Below are 19,735 nucleotides of genomic sequence, written 5' to 3' on the forward strand. Positions count from 1 at the left end.
TGCCTGTTTCTGTACAGGAAAAGCATACATTAACTAGGCTTTTCAAGTTCCAAAAATGACAAAAAAGCACCCCAAATGTAGTCCATATGATGCTCAATCTTGGTTTAGGTTTGTTGATGCTTTATGATCTTTCTCTCACAGGAACTATCATGTGTTTTATTATCTGTTGGCTGGAGCGAGTGAAGAAGAGAAAAAATCCTTCCACCTGCTCAAACCAGAGGAGTATCATTACCTGAATCAGGTACAGCTGTTAAACCCGCCTCACCTGTGATATTAATAAAATGACATAAGGAGTGTAGTTGTGTAAAATATAAGGCATAACCATCTCTTTGTTCATTCATTCAATCCTGTTTTGGCTCTCAACAATTCTGAAATGAACAGAACAGTATAATCCTCTTCTAAGCTCATTTTCACTGAAAACACCTCATAATCCCTGGCAACACAAAGAGCTGGATGATGCTGATGAGGCTGTTGCTGGGTGCCGCTGTTGCCATGGTGACAGTCGTCAGCATCAGTGGAGGCGATATCAGAGTGAACAGACCGCCTGTCGACTGCAGTCTGTTAAAACACACACACACCAAATACAGTCTGTGTGTGACTGTCACCCGAGTGAAACGGCATCAGCGTGTTCGTGTTGAATACGTGTGCCAGCTTTGTGCCGAGGATTTGACATGACGCTCTGTACCGCGCTGTAGAACTTCCTGTTAACAACAGCACCGTGATCTTTCTATGTTTGGATTCTGGATCAGATCAGATTTGGATCAGATTTGTGTAGAAACTTACAGACATCATTTTATAAGGAAATCTATTATAGAGAGTGTGTGTGTGTGTGTGTGTGTGTGTCTGTGTGTGTGTGTGTGTGTGTGTGTGTGTCTGTCTGTCTGTCTGTGTGTGTCTCCAGTGTGTGTGTGTGTGTGTCTGTCTGTGTGTCTGTCTGTGTGTGTGTCTGTGTGTGTGTGTGTGTGTGTGTCTCTGTCTGTTTGTGTGTGTCTCTCTGTGTGTGCGTGTCTGTCTGTGCGCGTCTCTGTCTGTGCGTGTCTCTGTCTGTGTGTGTCTGTGTCTGTGTGTGTGTGTCTGTGTGTGTGTGTGTGTGTGTGTGTGTGTGTGTGTGTGTGTGTGTGTGTGTGTGTGTGTGTGTGTGTGCGTGCATGTGTGTGTGTCTGTGTGTGTGTGTGTGTGCGTGTATAGTGTTTGTGTGTGTGTGCGTGCATTTGTGTCTGTGCGCGTGTGTGTGCGTCTTTACTAGGGGTGTTAAAGTGCATCCAACTAACAACAAAATCATGGATACTTATTGACAAATATGAGTTTTTAATAGCAGATACAGACGTCTATAGAGCAGACCAAAATGATGCTTAAATATTCTGTATAATTTAATGACAACAAATGTACACAAGTATGCACAAATAAATTGCTGAATTTAAATTCAAACGTATTAATTTATTTCTATAAATTCTTATTCAAAAAGTATTTGAGAACAGTAAATGTGCAATATCTATTAAAAGATGTTTATAGAATATACAGTATGTCCAAATATTGGCCTGGTTGAGATATCGGTCTATTATTGAACTAACTTGAATTTAGTAATTGATTATATTAACTATAACAATCCTCAATGTATTATGTGTTACTCAAAAGTTTTTAATAGCGAATTCCTGGTGAAAACCTACATTACCCATAATCCTAAAGAGAAATCCACCAATCAGAGAATCATGACGAACAAAGTGTGCCAAAAGAGCTCTGCAGCTCCGCCCACTTCCATGAAACATTGTGAATGATGCAATCCAGTCGATCTCCCTCCACTCTCAAACTACCGATATATTGTTATATACAGGGTGGCCCAAAAAACAAACAAACAGAGCCATGATTGATATCTCATAGCTTCAAGATGCATAAAGGCGTTTACACGGTTTTGCGTTCATCTACTACTTTTTGTAAACAACAAAATGACGTGACGGCAACTTTATATCTCACAATTACGACTATATTATTAATATATATCTATATTTCAACTTGTAGCAAGTTTTTACTCACAATGACATCACAGTGACGTAATTTTGTTGTTTACAAATGTCGTAGAAGTACACCAAAACATGTGCAATTAGGCCGTGTCCACACTAATACATTTTCGTTTGAAAGCGCATCTTTCTCTCTGTTTTGGCGTCCGTCCACACTGAGACGGCATTTTTGTCTGCGAAAACTGAGCTTTTTTTTTTTTTTTTTTAAGTGGATACATTTAAAAACGGCGTTTACGCGTTGTAGTGTTGATTGCGAAAACGGATGCTTTGGAAAACGTTGACGCATTTTTAGTCATGTGATCTATCCAACCAAAACAATCAAGATGGCGGCCCGTGTTATAGCGGCGCTGTTGTGCTCGATACTCAATTTGATAGCGTTGTTAAAAAATAAATGTTACTTTGTACAACCTTCACATTGTGTTCCTTCACAGGCGACGGGAAGTTTAATCGGAATGGGTGTCAGGCGACGGAACACGAGAACAATTGCGTTTCAGACTGTACATGCAGCGGGATTTTCCCCATGCGCAGTGACACGATTTAAGTGTTTTCATACGTTTCAGTGTGGACGAGCAACTTTTGGAAAACGCTTGAAAACGCTAGTGTGAACGAAGAGCATTTTGAAATTTTAAAGTGCCATTTTCAAATGTATCTGGATTAATGTAAACGTAGCCTTAGACATAAGCAATCAAACTAAGTGGCCCCCTTTTTGGGGGCACCCTGTATATATGAATAATTTGCAATAAAATTTTAAATATATTATTTCTATACTTATAATCTATTAACGATAACTTTTAAATCTCTAAAGACTGATCTACTGTGAGATCGATGGTATTATTTCAACTTGTTCTCCTGAAGAGAAATCCACCAATCAGAGAGTCACGTCAAACAAAGTGCACCCAAAGAGCTCTGAAGCTCCGCCCACTCCTATGATGCAGTGTAAAGCTGCTTTGAAACCATGTGTGTTGTGAAAGGCGCTATACAAATAAAAATGACTTGACTTGAAACTACTACTACATTTTTATATCTGAATATTTTGCAAAAACATTTAAATATATTGTTTCTTTACATTTAATCAACAACTTTAAATCAAAGGTTTTATATTTTTCCATTGTTTTCAATTCGATGACATCATTCGCCAATACTTCATGGGATTGTCGTAATTAAGTCTTTGTCTTTTGTCTGATTTTCAAATAATTTTGGGCTTCGAATCAAAATTTGTAATGTTGTAATTCACCTCAGAGCTGGTTGGTTTGTTTCATAGCACACAACTCCTTTATGAAGGATTTTGTTCAATCTCTATGAGATAAATGAATGTGTTTGTGTTTGTGTCGCTCTTAACTCATCTACCTGCTTTCCAGATAACAAAGACAGTCTACCGACAGTCTCAGCACTGGGGAAATTACTATGAAACTGAGCTGGTCAGTATCATATGTTTGTGTTGTGTGTGTGTAGAGCTTTTCGACCTCCCCTGCACCCCATCGCACTTTTGTTTTGTTTGCGGGACACTGATGGCGCAGTAAATCTTCTCTCTGCTTGTGTGGTGTTCTGGGTAAATGACCAAACCTAATTAGCAGCGGGTAATCAAGCGCTTTATGGAAGACAATCTATTTAAGGCCTAAATTTACTCGAGGATCTACAGACACGCAGAGAAACACACCAGAAAATATTCGGTGTACAGGAACACTTTACGCTTGATCTGCTGCTGGTCTGAGTTTGGCTTCAGTGTTGGTGGTTTGTGGGTTTGGTGGCTTTGTTAGTATGTTCGCTTTGCTTCAGTATGCAGGAACTCACATGCAGGTGTTAATAATCGCTCACAGGCATTGCAGTTTCTCACAAACCTTTTTTTTATTGTCTATTATCCATTAAGTAAAGTACAGGTAAGTAAAACTACAGGTTTTTGTCTCAAATGATTATTTGTGCTGGTCTGTTCAAGTACAAGCGCTGATCTGCGTTTTAACGAGCTTACACATTTAATTTTAAACGTTTGCTGCTTCCATTTGTTTTGGTTTTGTCTTTCTTTTAAAGGAATGGTTTACCCAAAAAAGTTGAGTCGTCATGACGTCGATGACAGAAATTTCAGCTGTGTAATTGGGTTCACCTTTTGTGGCCTCTATGTAGGCCATTGAAAGAGGAAATCTTGAGTTCTGGCTCGTCTAGGTCTAAATATAAGACTTAAATTGTGACTATGTTAACTTATCTACGCTTTGTTACAGGAATAGTTCACTTAAACACCAACGTTACTGACCCGCATAAACAATCCTGTTATATTTGCCTTAAAGTCAGCGATACACAGCGTTTAAGAGCTGCTAAGATTGAGGAATTGTATCTGCAAAGTGAGGGAGTTTTCTGGGTTTATTAAAACCGTGTTTGTCTTCGCTCATGCAGGATTGTTTCACGGTTGAAGGGGAAGATTTGAAGCATGACTTCGAGCGGCTCCAGTTGGCGATGGAGATGGTGGGATTCCTTCCTGCCACGAGAAAACAGTGAGTTACCATCGAGAAACCCTGAGAGATCCAGAACTAGTGTGCTCTGGAGATGCGCTGAATTAAAAGTGCTGTATGCGGTTTAATTATGGTACAGCATATGCAATCAACGAGCACTTTATTAGGAACACTACGGCCCTAATAAAGTGCCCAATGGGGTGGTCTGCTGTTGTAGTCCATCCACGTCAAGGTTGGACGTGTTGTGCGTTCTGAGATGCTGTTCTGCTCACTACAGTAGAGCGGTTATCTGAGTTACCGTAGCCTTTCTGTCAGCTCGAACCAGTCTGGCCATTCTCCGTTGTAAATGGATTAATGGAAAGAGGAAGCGAGAACCGGCTTGACAATATAAATATAGTTTAATAATAAACTGAACCGAAAAGACAAACACACACACAGGTGTCGGGCAGCTGCCCGTAAATCTCTCTCTGTCGCACTGCCGTCTCCAGTCGGCCCTTATCCCTCTCGGGCTAATTGGCACCTACACGTTGTAACTGCGATCATGCCAAATTAACAAAACATTTAAAAAGAGAGGGAAAGGCCAACACAGGGACGACAGCCGCGCCTCCTCGGACTGATCGGAGGCAGTCATCCGGCCCCTGGTGGACAAAACGAACCGCCGCGTTTTTGGTGGACGGTAGGGGTCTCCCCTGGCAGCGGTAACAGCTCCAGGCGGATGGTTGGGAGCCCCTCCTCCCCTTGCGGTCGGCAGCCATTCGTCCACTCTCAGGCGGCCGTGCTCCTCCGTCCTCCGGCGTATGGCCGCGGCTGCTCCTTTGGGGTGGATGGTAGTGGCGAGAACCCCTCTACAGCGCATCCCTCCTCCTTTCTGGGTTTCAGCACCACTGTAAAGGTAAATGGGAATGGAGTAGGCGAGAACCGACAATATAAATAATAGTTTAATTATAAACTGAACCAAAAAGACAAACACACACACAGGTGTCGGGCAGCTGCCCGTTACTCTCTCTCTGCTGCAGTCTCCAGTCGGCCCTTATCCCTCTCGGACTAATCAGCCTGATTAGGGGCCATATCCGTTGACCTCTCTAATCAACAAGAGGTATCTGTCCGCAGAACTGACACTCACTGAATGTTCTTTGTTTTTGGCACCGTTCTCTATACACTCTAGAAACTGTTCTGCGCAAAAATCCCAGGAGATAATCAGTTACAGAAATACTCAAACCAGCCCATCTGGCAGCAAAATCGATGACGCTTTGTCCGCCAATCAGAAATGCCCTTTGTCTGTCATAATGTGCGCTCATGTTTGCTGACATCGGATTGGCTGACATGTTTTCAGAGGGCGGGGTCGTGGCTAAGTTTGGTCAAAGTTTAATTACAGAACCTTTAATTACAAAGGAATAGTTTGTAATTGGTTATGCATATTTTTTCCATTAGCGATTTTGTTTTCAAGCATGTTTCCCAAACACTCCCACTGGGGTGGCTGTGGCTCAGATGGTAGAGCGGGTTGTCCACCAATCGCAGGTTTGGCGGTTCGATTCCCAGCCCACATGACTCCACATGCAAAGTGTCCTTGGGCAAGACACTGAACCCCAAGTTGCTCCCAATGTTAGGCTAGCACCTTACATGCATCTCTGCCATCACTGGTGTGTGAATGTGTGGTACACAGTATAAAGCGTATATAAGTATGTAAGTGCAGCCCCTTTACCATTGGTTGAGTCAAGCTGACATTTTGTACCACTCAGACAAACAGATGAAAATTTTGAAAGCATCACAGTCTCAGTATTTACACTCTTCAGAAAGTCAAACTACCAATAAATTAGTGACAGTGACCCATTAAACGGAGGTACGAGAAAGTATTTGAACATTTGTGGTTCTCTGTAAACTGATGACAATCATGTCTTGCTCTCTGCAGAATCTTCACATTACTGTCTGCTATTCTTCACCTGGGGAATATTCGCTACAAAAAGAAAACATACAGAGACGACTCCATCAATATCTGTAACCCAGAGGTGCTTCCGATAGTTTCTGAACTGCTGGAGGTGAGACGAATTATGACATCTTCACAAAACTTGCTATAGATGTTTTCCATATATATCATATATAGTATTTAATTCACTTGAACCAAGAATGAACAGTTCATAGTAATAAACGGCACTATTTGCTTGGGCTGGTTATTGATACAGATTTCCCAATTCGATTCGGATTCACAAGCCTTCAATTCGATATCGATTTGGGTGTATTTCAGTTATAAAGCATGTTTTGTTTACATGTGAAAGAAATTGTCTCTCAGCTAATGCTGTTAATTATACAGGGACCGTCTAACTAGTTACATTATGAATTAATTTTTTATTTGTTTTTCATCATTTTGGTCACGGTTTATAATTTTTTTAAATGTGTAAATTTGCGCATTACTTCATTTTGCATATTATATTTTTTGGACATGATTATTGTTTAATGCATAATTTAAGTATTTACATCGATTTGTTTAATGCACGCTAAAAATCAATACTGTCTTTGTTGAGCGGGTTACCGTGGAGACGTAGCGTGTGTGGAGGCTTCACGCTATTCTCCACGGCATCAACACAACTCACCACACGCCCCACCGAGAGCAAGAACCACTAATCACCACCACGAGGAGGTTACCCAATGTGGCTATACCCTCCCTAGCAACCGGGCCAATTTGGTTGCTTAAGAGACCTGATTGGAGTCACTCAGCACGGACTGGATTCAAACTAACGACTCCAGCGGTGATAGTCACCATCAATACTCGCTGAGATACCCAGACCCCCGGTACTGTCTCTTTAAGAGAACTGGCGGGTCCATAAAGAGCGTCTGTAAAAAAGTGCTTATTAACGAGTGAGGACTCGAATGGCTTCTTTACCGCATCCGTGCTATTCGTGATTAGAATTAAATGTTTATTTTTTAGTTGTTTTTGATCATCAATTGACTATAAATACCAGAAATTATATAAAAAGAATAATTTTTAATGATGAATGGATTGTGTTGATTTTGAGAGTTGTGCAAGTAGTTAAAGATTGACGCTGGCGAATGACGGTAAAGATGCTGGCTACTACACCTCGAGTCACAAGCTCGAATCCACTGACTCCAGCCAGTCTCCTAAGCAACCAAATTGGTCCGGTTGCTAGGGAGGGTATAGTCACATGGGGTAACCTCCTCGTGGTAGTGATTTAGTGGTTCTCGCTCTCGGTGGGGCGTGTGGTGAGTTGTGCGTGGATCCTGCGGAGAATAGCATGAAGCCTCCACACACACTACGTCTCCACGGAAACGCGCTCAACAAGCCATGTGATTAGATGCACGGATTGACGGTCTCAGACGCGGAGGCAACCAGGATCCTTTTTTTTTACTGAAACATAATATTTGAAAAATGTCACACAGAGACTTACAGGCGCTTTTTTTGTGTGAAATGGCGCAAATTAATAATTGAATCAATTAATTAAAGTCTGTGTCAACTGATTCATGGAAACGAATCAACTTTACCAACTTAAATGGCATTTTTGCTACTGAAGTTTCAATCGAATACGCTATTAAAAACACAACGAGTCGCAAGACAAAGAATGATCGTTAACTCTTTCCCCGCCAAACACGGAATTTTCCAGGTTTCCGTGTTTTAGGTGTTATACGGTAAGGAAGACCCCTGCGCATGTTTTGAAAGAGTGCGCAACTCTTTGATCAAAGAAACAGACTGCGATCGTCTCAAACATGAAGAAGTGGAGTATTGAGAAGCTCAAAATATCAGACATAAACATGCCTTTTTATCAGCTTTTTGTCTGAAATGTTGTTTTTTGACAAAACCAACCTCTGTTCAAGTCACAATAAAAAAAGAACAAATGAAGATAAAATAAAATGTGTTTTTTTTTGCCTAAAAGCAGAGGCCTAGATCTTTATTTTGATATATAGCATCTTCATATATTCATGGAAGAAAATATTCTGCGGGCCATTAAAGTTTAGCGAAAATCGTCAAAAACCCTGGCGGTGGCTGGCAACTTTTTTTTAAAAACGCTGGCGGGGAAAGAGTTAATGACGCACTCTTTCGGACACGTAATGTCCAAATAAAAAGCGCATTAAAATCATTGCAATATTCACAAAATCATTGAAAATATGTCAGGTATATTGGATATATTTTGTTGGTTGCTTGGTTTATATTTTCGACGTTATGTCGGGTAGCTCCTCCCACAGTGAATTCTGATTGGTCCAAAATGTTGCCTTCTACATCCCAATATCTTCACAAATTTTACGCTGTAAACTCGACATGTTGTGTCAGGTTTTGACACCTTTTACTCGTTAAATAAACCATCTGGGTGATCTGAACACGTGGTTTATTTGTGTGTGTTAATGAACTTCTGATGAACATGTGTTGAGTGTCATGCAGCTCTACACTGTAGTTTCAACACACACACAGATTGATACTCGAGCTCAATCATTTGGCAATAGCAAGTTTCTTTTACGATCTTTAGGACTCTTCAAAGCTCAGATTTTTGTGATGTATGATCTTGTATGATTTAATGAGGTTTGCTTTCCCCACATTCACAAAACGCTCTTATTTTTTATATTCTTTTAGTTGGTTATGGTAATATTAGCAAAAGTAGTTTCGCAATACACCAAAAGAACCCAAACGCACCGTAAAACACGTGATGTAATATAATGGGATGAAATGGACGTTTGTGTGCTTTTGAGGCATTTATAGACAAACACTTGGGAGGATAAAGTCTCTTGGCATCTGCCGGTGGTTTTTGGGAAAGCGCCATGTGCCAAACTGTTTGTTTTACATCTCAACATTTATTCAGTAATACAAAACATACTGTCCAAACAGATTTTATGTTTCAGTTGTTTTGCAGAGTCAGTTTCTAACTGGCAAAAACTAGCAAAAACCAAAACCTTTTTGAATGAGGTCTTTGTCAATAATCAAATACATGAGCATTACTTCAAAACCATTAATTCTGTCTTTGTGGGGTTTTGTTTTTTACAAACAGGTAAAAGAGGAAATGCTTTTTGAAGCTCTGACCACACGGAAGACTGTAACCGTGGGAGAGAGACTGATCGTGCCATACAAGCTAGCTGAGGTAAGAAATGATGTTCAGTGCTGGTGTTTTAAAGCGTACAAGTGTCCACTAACCCCCTCATTCAAATCTTCATTAAGATGTTTAATGAACTTCATTAGTGTTGCTGTGGTAACAGGATACTGACCAATGAGAATCACTTGACCTTCGTTTGTACTACATTTAGTAAAATCCTGAATATGTTGAAAGTGTGATTTAAACAAGGTAAAAGTATAAATAGACATACAAATAATAGGATATATAACAGAATGGTGTATGTACATGTGCAAGTAGTAATGTATGTGGAAGGGATGTACAGTTATTGAATTAAATGTGTGAATTTACATATGCACTTGAGAGATGTATGTATGTTATTGCACTATAGGGGAGTCCTGAGGCAGTTTAATTGTTTGTGGAAAATGGCCCGAGGGTAAAAACTAATCGGGTAGAATCTAAAGTTCTGAAACATTCTAGAATACTTAACTCTTTCCCCGCCAGCGTTTTTAAAAAAAAGTTGCCAGCCACCGCCAGGGTTTTTGACGATTTTCGCTAAACTTTAATGGCCCGCAGAATATTTTCTTCCATGAATATATGAACGATTTTATACGATTTTATTTTATCTTCATTTGTTCTTTTTTTATTGCCACTTGAACAGAGGTCGGTTTTGTCAAAAACAACATTTCAGACAAAAAGCTGATAAAAAGGCATGTTTATGTCTGATATTTTGAGCTTCTCAATACTCCACTTCTTCATGTTTGAGACGATCGCAGTCTGTTTCTTTGATCAAAGAGTTGCGTACTCTTTCAAAACATGCGCAGGGGTCTTCCTTACCGTATAACACCTAAAACACGGAAACCCGGAAAATTCCGTGTTTGGCGGGGAAGCGTTTTTTCATAAAACACGGAAAATTCCATGTTTGGCGGGGAAAGAGTTAAGGTACAATCTAAAGTTGTGAAATATTCTAGAATCAGGGAGAATCTAACGTTCTAAAAATATTCTAGAATTATGGAGAATGTAGAATACTTCAAGGTTCTAGAATATGGGAGAATCTAAAGTTCTGAAACATTCAGACCCAGGAATTGCACTGTCAGTACATAAATGTTAAAGTCTCATATGTGTATTAATTAAGTTTCTCTGTGCTGATTTAGTTTATGATCAGATTTATACACTAAGGAGATCAAACCAACAGCTATTTCTCATCTTCTCACTTTCTGTCTCACTGTTATTTTACTCATAATGGCAAACGCTGAAGGTTTCCCACTCAAACTGTGTGTGTTTGTAATGACGCACATACTCAGTGGTTTGTCTGAAACTGCAGTGGATCTGAAAGTTTAATAGTTTCCAGACTTCATAAACTTTGACTGGATCCTCACACACCCACACACTCACTACAGCTCATAAAACTATTGTGCTCTCCATTCGTGTACCTGTAGAAAGGCTTGTGTGGTCTCCACCAAGAGGCGCATTAAAGGCTTCTCTAGATGTTAATTGAATGCTGCGCAGGTGTTTTCTGCAATCGTAATGATGACCGTTTAATTCTTCACAAGAGGTGCACCGTTTCTGAGTACATACATCATAAATGATCATAATGAATTCAGATTCAAAGTATTAACATATGCATGCTGGTACACTTTCAGATGGACTGAAGCATTTACATTGCATTTTAGACAAATGATTGCTTTAGCGAATGTTTAAAGTGCATGATTAATGTCTATTTCAGACACTTAGAAAGCATGTACAATGACATACGGCCTACCGACTTGACTGAGAATGGATTCACAGGCAATTTACCAGCATTTCGTACAAGATGCTGTACAGGATCACGCAGACCGTACAAAGTCAGCCTCTCCAAGTCCAGCTAATCTGTCTGAATATTGCTAAACACAGGCAGGCTGCATCACTCTGCTCTAACGCATCAACACGCCGCTTTTAAACCCGTAAGCTTCGGCGAGATTGTCCTTTGGTCTCTCAACAACCAATCATGTACACTCCCTTCCCGCAGGCCTAGCGACACGTGTCCGATTTCTCATTTGACTTTTCTTACGAGATGTCAGAGCTGCTTTCATCGTCGCTGACTGTGGAGAGTATTTTATATATTTTGGCTCGTTGCATTCAGTAAGTACCATTCTTGGCAGCCATTCGAGATTTATGGGCTTAAACGTGCTGAAGGTGATTTGTGTGGCGGTACAAGTTTAAATCCGTTGGCAGAAAACAAAGAGAGGGAGAGAAAGACACGCTTGGTGCAGCGCAAATTAACCGCACTTTAATCAAATCTGCCATCGAGACTGAAGTGCAGTACTGATGATTGTTTAGGAATATTCAAGGTTGAAAACACAAAACCAGGATTTAAAATAAATCTTCATGCAGTTTGTGAAAACAGCTGTCAAGTAAAATAAAGGACACCAAAGTACCATAAATGTAGTCCAAAATAAGGCTATTCGTGTAAACAGGAAGTCAGATATCAGTGGAAATAAGGGACATTTTTGTGCGTGACGCAGTGACCACAGTTTCCCCTAAAACGAGACTACGAGAAACCCTACAAACGGGAAACGCGCACACACTCGATTTCTTTCTCGCATGCGTTCTCCGACATAAACGTGTTGCGTCACTTTGAAATTGTAGTATTATGTAATGTTTCTGTCTGTGAGGATGCAAACTCTACCACTGTTTTTATTTTACTCTCGTTTTTATATTTTCTTTTATCTTCTTTTCTTCAACAAGCTCAAGCAGATGTGAGATTTTGGCTGCTCTCCAGAAACAAGCAGGTGTGTGTGTGTTTTGCAAAAAAGTCATAGATATAAATGGAAAACACACACACACACACACAAACGTTAATCTTATGGAGGATTTATACTTGCTTGCTACTTTATATATACTGTATATAAAAAGTCATAGCAACCACATTCCAGTGAACACGCTAAAATACTTTTCGAACACCTTAACTGCATAGTAATGCACTTAAACTTGTGCGACCAATATTTTGGATTCACTATACGCAACGCATCATTTAAATTAATTTAAACCCACTGCATACTGTTCAGGACACAGTCATTTAAGAGTTAACTTCGGACGCACTGAGTCACGTGACCAAACACCACGGCTTCGATTTCCGTGAACTGCTTCTGTGGGTGCAGCGCCAACATAAGTGCCGCTGGTAAGAAACCTCTTCAGATGTTTTCACTGAAACCTGTTTGGTTGTAAAGAGAAGCGTCTCTAGTTTCGTTTGATATGCTGCTTTAAATATTTCGTTCGTTTTACACGCTTTGGTGTGCTGATAAACATGAAGTACTCGGATGAGAGCTGTGGAGCGGTTTTCTGACATATTTTATTTTAATATGGTTGGCAGTGATTGGATGATGCTGGACATTATTTTGAATCTGAATTAATTATGCTAATTTATGATGGAATGTCTGTAACGTCTCATGAATAATCAATACTCCTGGACACATAATAAACTATTTGATGAAAAACAAATCTGACTTTATAACTTAGTCCCGCTGTCCACATATGAGGACATCCATTTTTAGGAAAACTATTTGCTCTAGAATTGAATTTATTTGCTTGTTTATTAGGGGCTACTAGTTACAAATCAAAAGATTTAAATGGAAAATGCTCACAGAAGTCACGCTCGGGTCTCAGGAGGTTAAACTCTGAACATTATCAATCACATAGCAACTAGGGTCGCCAACTGTCTTATTAGCCGGGACGATGTCCCATATTTTGACGGCGAAATGCTCAACAGACATTGGACACCGCTGTCCTGTAATATCGGGAATAAATATGCTAATTAGCAACTGCATAGCGCAATGCCCTAAAAATATTCAGAACATCTTCGCAACCACAAAGCGACACATTAAAACCATTCCAGACACTTGAGAAACTGCAGAGCAATGCTTAAAAAATACACTCTGGACCAGAGGTCAACTGACAGTTGATTTTTACCGATGCAGATGACGGCGATGGTGGGAAAGGCCGATAATTGATTAATCAGCCGATAGTTTTAAAAACCGATTTATAGAATGTTAAAAACATTTCTTATTATTTCTTTAACAAGGCTCGTAAAGGCAAAGAGTCCAAAATGATTAAAAACCTTGATGCAGAAATGCACCAGGGACTCTTATTTTGAAATGACGGAAAAACTAGCGCCATAGATTTTTGCCGATATCAGATTAGTTCCAAAAATCAACTATCGGAACCGATTAATCGGTAAAACCTCTACTCTGAACACTGTAGCAAACACTCAGATCACTTCAGTCAGTCGCATAGCTACTAATAGTGCCAAATGTCCTGTATAAACGGGACACGTCTCTTGACTGTGGCAAGGAACACAAGACTCCATAAGATGTTGGTTAATGGAGAAGAATATCCTTGGGAGAAACCGCACTTTAGCAACCGCATAGCAACATGCTAAAAACCACTCGGAATGCCTTAGTAACCCTCTAGCAACCTCCCATAATGCACTAGCATCGAAACTCTATTTCTATTCTAGTAATCTGTTATGTACAGTAAGTGCGGCTGTGAATGAATGTGTGCGTATGAGTGTTTGACTGATGTTAAGTTCCAGTGACGATTAGAGACGCTAGGATGAATATCACACACTGATTATGTCAATGAATGTCAATGATGTGTGTGTGCAGGCGGGGACGGTAAGGGACTCCATGGCGAAGTCTCTGTACGGGGCTCTCTTCGACTGGATCGTCTTCCGCACAAATCACGCGCTGCTGTACAACAAAGACCTGGAGGATTCTGCCAAGGTACAAAAACACAATAGCAAATACTACTGGAAGAGATGTTTTCCAAGCCTGTTGTCCTCATTGATCACTAGTTTACAATTGATTTGCACTGACTTTCATAAGCCGAACTGAAAGTCACAATGTGGTTAACCATGTGATCAGGAGCGTTCACTCAATGGTTTGCATTGAATCGGCAGTGATTTAGAGATTTTTCTGTCTGTTTCAGATCCTCTCTATCGGTGTGCTGGATATCTTCGGATTTGAAGACTATGAGAACAACAGTTTTGAGCAGTTCTGCATCAACTTTGCCAACGAAACGCTTCAGCATTATTTCAACCAGCACATCTTTAAACTAGAGCAGGTAAGAGATGGTGTTTCATTCTTTGAAATGTAAACATTACAAAATTACAATCTTTTGCTAAGCAATATAAAATGGATATTTCTGGCTCTAAAACCTGATTGGATACAACATATTTGAAGTAATAGCGAATATTCGTACACCTGTGACATCTGCCGTTGACTGCACTAAATAGTTTTATAAAAGCAGTCTTAATGTCCATACGGCTCACATTCAAAAAGGATACTTTGAACGCTAAATGAATATTAATAAAATATTTTTCATGGTAAAATGGCTAATGGTCCAGGCCCTGAAGCAGCAAAGCAGCCCCAAATCATGATGCTCCCTCCACTGAACTTAACTGTTGGCATGATGTTTTCATGTTGGCATGCGGTGCCCATTTTATGCCACACATAGTGCTGCATGTTCAAACCCACAGTCCACAAAACATTTACCCAGTAGCGTTGTGGATTGTCAAGTCGTGCAGCAATGATTTTGTTGGAAAGAAGCAGCTTCCTTCGTGATGTCCTGCCATGAACACCATACCTGTTTAATGTTTTCTGTATAGTCGACTCATGAACAGAGATGTTAACCAGTTCCAATGATTCCTTCAAGTCTTTATCTGTCACTCTAGAGTTCTTCTTTACCTCATTGATCATTCTGCGGTGAGTCATCTTGGCTGGACGGCCACTTCTAGTGAGAGTATCTATAGAACTAAATCATCTCCATTTATAGACAGTTTGTCTCACTGTGGACAGATGAATATCTAATGGCCACTTCTAGAGAGAGTACATATAGTACTAAATCATCTCCATTTATAGACAGTTTGTCTAACTGTGGACAGATGAATATCTAACGGCCACTTCTAGTGAGAGTACCTATAGTACTAAATCATCTCCATTTATAGACAGTTTGTCTCACTGTGGACAGATGAATATCTAACGGCCACTTCTAGAGAGAGTACCTATAGTACTAAATCATCTCCATTTATAGACAGTTTGTCTCACTGTGGACAGATGAATATCTAACGGCCACTTCTAGAGAGAGTACCTATAGTACTAAATCATCTCCATTTATAGACAGTTTGTCTCACTGTGGACAGATGAATATCTAACGGCCACTTCTAGTGAGAGTATCTATAGAACTAAATCATCTCCATTTATAGACAATTTGTCTAACTGTGGACAGATGAATATCTAACGGCCACTTCTAGTGAGAGTATCTATAGAACTAAATCATCTCCATTTATAGACAGTTTGTCTCACTGTGGACAGATGAATATCTAACGGCCACTTCTAGTGAGAGTATCTATAGAACTAAATCATCTCCATTTATAGACAGTTTCTCTAACTGTGGACAGATGAATATCTAACGGCCACTTCTAGTGAGAGTATCTATAGAACTAAATCATCTCCATTTATAGACAGTTTCTCTAACTGTGGACAGATGAATATCTAACGGCCACTTCTAGTGAGAGTATCTATAGAACTAAATCATCTCCATTTATAGACAGTTTGTCTCACTGTGGACAGATGAATATCTAACGGCCACTTCTAGTGAGAGTATCTATAGAACTAAATCATCTCCATTTATAGACAGTTTGTCTCACTGTGGACAGATGAATATCTAACGGCCACTTCTAGTGAGAGTATCTATAGAACTAAATCATCTCCATTTATAGACAGTTTGTCTCACTGTGGACAGATGAATATCTAACGGCCACTTCTAGTGAGAGTATCTATAGAACTAAATCATCTCCATTTATAGACAGTTTGTCTCACTGTGGACAGATGAATATCTAACGGCCACTTCTAGTGAGAGTATCTATAGAACTAAATCATCTCCATTTATAGACAGTTTCTCTAACTGTGGACAGATGAATGTCTAACGGCCACTTCTAGTGAGAGTATCTATAGAACTAAATCATCTCCATTTATAGACAGTTTGTCTCACTGTGGACAGATGAATATCTAACGGCCACTTCTAGTGAGAGTATCTATAGAACTAAATCATCTCCATTTATAGACAGTTTGTCTCACTGTGGACAGATGAATATCTAATGGCCACTGCTAGAGAGAGTACATATAGTACTAAATCATCTCCATTTATAGACAGTTTGTCTAACTGTGGACAGATGAATATCTAACGGCCACTTCTAGAGAGAGTACCTATAGTACTAAATCATCTCCATTTATAGACAGTTTGTCTCACTGTGGACAGATGAATATCTAACGGCCACTTCTAGAGAGAGTACCTATAGTACTAAATCATCTCCATTTATAGACAGTTTGTCTCACTGTGGACAGATGAATATCTAACGGCCACTTCTAGAGAGAGTACCTATAGTACTAAATCATCTCCATTTATAGACAGTTTGTCTCACTGTGGACAGATGAATATCTAACGGCCACTTCTAGTGAGAGTATCTATAGAACTAAATCATCTCCATTTATAGACAGTTTCTCTAACTGTGGACAGATGAATATCTAACGGCCACTTCTAGAGAGGGTATCTATAGAACTAAATCATCTCCATTTATAGACAGTTTCTCTAACTGTGGACAGATGAATATCTAACGGCCACTTCTAGTGAGAGTATCTATAGAACTAAATCATCTCCATTTATAGACAGTTTGTCTCACTGTGGACAGATGAATATCTAACGGCCACTTCTAGTGAGAGTACCTATAGTACTAAATCATCTCCATTTATAGACAGTTTGTCTCACTGTGGACAGATGAATATCTAACGGCCACTTCTAGTGAGAGTACCTATAGTACTAAATCATCTCCATTTATAGACAGTTTCTCTAACTGTGGACAGATGAATATCTAACGGCCACTTCTAGTGAGAGTATCTATAGAACTAAATCATCTCCATTTATAGACAGTTTGTCTCACTGTGGACAGATGAATATCTAACGGCCACTTCTAGAGAGAGTACCTATAGTACTAAATCATCTCCATTTATAGACAGTTTGTCTCACTGTGGACAGATGAATATCTAACGGCCACTTCTAGTGAGAGTATCTATAGAACTAAATCATCTCCATTTATAGACAGTTTCTCTAACTGTGGACAGATGAATATCTAACGGCCACTTCTAGAGAGAGTATCTATAGAACTAAATCATCTCCATTTATAGACAGTTTCTCTAACTGTGGACAGATGAATATCTAACGGCCACTTCTAGTGAGAGTATCTATAGAACTAAATCATCTCCATTTATAGACAGTTTGTCTAACTGTGGACAGATGAATATCTAACGGCCACTTCTAGTGAGAGTACCTATAGTACTAAATCATCTCCATTTATAGACAGTTTCTCTAACTGTGGACAGATGAATATCTAACGGCCACTTCGAACCCACACCTCCAGTCTCGTTTCATTAATCGGACCCCATGTTTGCCAACTCCTGGCTCTGATTAGCTTTTATTGATGTCATTACCCTAGGGGTTCACATATTTTTTCCAACCTACACTGTGAATGTTTGAACGATGTATTAAATATGTACAAGAACAATACAATAATGTGTGTGTCATTAGTTCAAACAGATTGTGTTTGTTCATTAAGACAAATTTATACATCAATGCAGGTAATTCCAAAGGGTTCACATACTTTATCTTGCCACAGTACATGCATGTTTTGTGATGGACTACTTAAATCAATGTGGAATGTGATTCACAACTCGTAGTTCTTACACAAGGCCTTTACACAATACCTAGCCAACACAAACTTGGAGCTGTTCACTTTTAGTATTTTAACATTTTCTAGACGTGCTATTCGTGTCGACAGTTACGAATCAGAGGACCAGTAACGTTAGTTGGCTGGTATGAACATCGTCTTATCCTTTCCCAGCCAGACTCTTATCTTAAGTTAGTGCTTGCAAAGCAAATACTCAACTGTGTAGTGCACATGGTCTGAGTCCAGTATTTACACTCTCATTGGCAACGCTCCAACATTTATCCACCACGCTCTGCTAATGATTAGAGAAAGATCGACAAGCTGCGAGCTAAGATCACAAGCGCAATACACCGCCCTTCTCACTTCAGTGTAATCTGACAGATCACAAACCTCAGAGCTGTTTGCACAGGTCAGAGTCACTGTTTGCCTGCAATATAGTGGTTATAAATTTCATTATTATATGATGTGTATTAACTTCAGATTAGCAACACTGTGTCAGAACAGTTTCCATTGAAGGAGCCAAAATGCATTCAAAACCTGACCATATTGTGTCTAAAATGTCAGTAATTTAATATAATAATTTGCTTCGTAATCACTTACTCTCGCTATTGTGATTCTGCTTGTTTAAAATATTTGCCTACAGTTTAAAAGTTCTAAGACCTACATTCTGAGGGGCCGTTCACACCAAACTTGTCTGTTTTTATTAGTACTGTCAGTCGATTAAATTTTTAACTCACCGGTTCTCTGGTGTGCTGTCGCGTGGTCCCCGATCACTCCTCCACACTCTCAGGCTGAAGACAGCCGCTCCTCCCCAGGCAGACCGGGGTCAAACCTCCGACCCCCAGTGGACAGAACGCCCCTCCGCTTTTCTGGCGGCACATGGGGACACTACTCCGCCCCTGACTGCGGCACTACCACTCCAGGCAGTCGGAGAACCTCTTCCCTCCTCCCCTCGCGGACGGTGGTCTTTTCTCGACCCCTCTGCATTTCTGGGGGACGGCAGGGCACTCCTCCGCCCCTGGCAGCTGCTCCATCGCTCCAGGCGGTCGGAGAGTCCAGTCCCCACTCGCCCCGTGGACGGCGGCCGTTCCCCATGTCCAGGCGGTTGGGCTACTCCGTCACCCGGCGGATGGCAGCGGTGCTCCCCTGGGTGAACGGCAGTGTCGAGGACTCTGCTACGGGCATCCCTCCTCCTTCCCGGGTTTCAGCACCAGTGTAAAGGGATTAATAGGAAAGGAGGCGGTGAGAACCGGCTGGACGATATAAATAATATTTTAATGAAGAACTGAAACAAAAAGACAAACACACAAAGGTGTCGGACAGCTGCCCGTAAATCATCCTACACAATATTAATCTGCCACACTGTAGATATCCGCTTTGTTTCAGCAATCGTGAAGCTGCATTCATGATTCGCGTCGGAGTCAACGCAAGCTTCATTCTGCATTTTGGTGATAGTGAAGATTTGACTTCTGT

At 40.3% G+C, this 19,735-nt stretch overlaps 1 protein-coding gene across 3 annotated transcripts in view; it reads left to right on the forward strand.

Annotated features, from left to right (window-relative positions):
- Window positions 1-19,735, forward strand: part of myo9ab (myosin IXAb) — an 82,684-nt gene that overhangs the window by 30,066 nt on the left and 32,883 nt on the right. For all 3 annotated transcript variants that reach the window (XM_052119567.1, XM_052119568.1, XM_052119569.1), the window contains exons 5-11: window positions 142-241; window positions 3,374-3,433; window positions 4,401-4,498; window positions 6,366-6,492; window positions 9,445-9,534; window positions 14,148-14,264; window positions 14,470-14,604. In XM_052119567.1, the coding sequence (XP_051975527.1) occupies window positions 142-241; window positions 3,374-3,433; window positions 4,401-4,498; window positions 6,366-6,492; window positions 9,445-9,534; window positions 14,148-14,264; window positions 14,470-14,604 (727 nt within the window). The remainder of the gene's footprint in view (window positions 1-141; window positions 242-3,373; window positions 3,434-4,400; window positions 4,499-6,365; window positions 6,493-9,444; window positions 9,535-14,147; window positions 14,265-14,469; window positions 14,605-19,735) is intronic.

Source organism: Xyrauchen texanus, chromosome 46 (genome assembly GCF_025860055.1).
Source record: "Xyrauchen texanus isolate HMW12.3.18 chromosome 46, RBS_HiC_50CHRs, whole genome shotgun sequence".
NCBI classification, from domain to species: Eukaryota; Metazoa; Chordata; class Actinopteri; order Cypriniformes; family Catostomidae; genus Xyrauchen; species Xyrauchen texanus.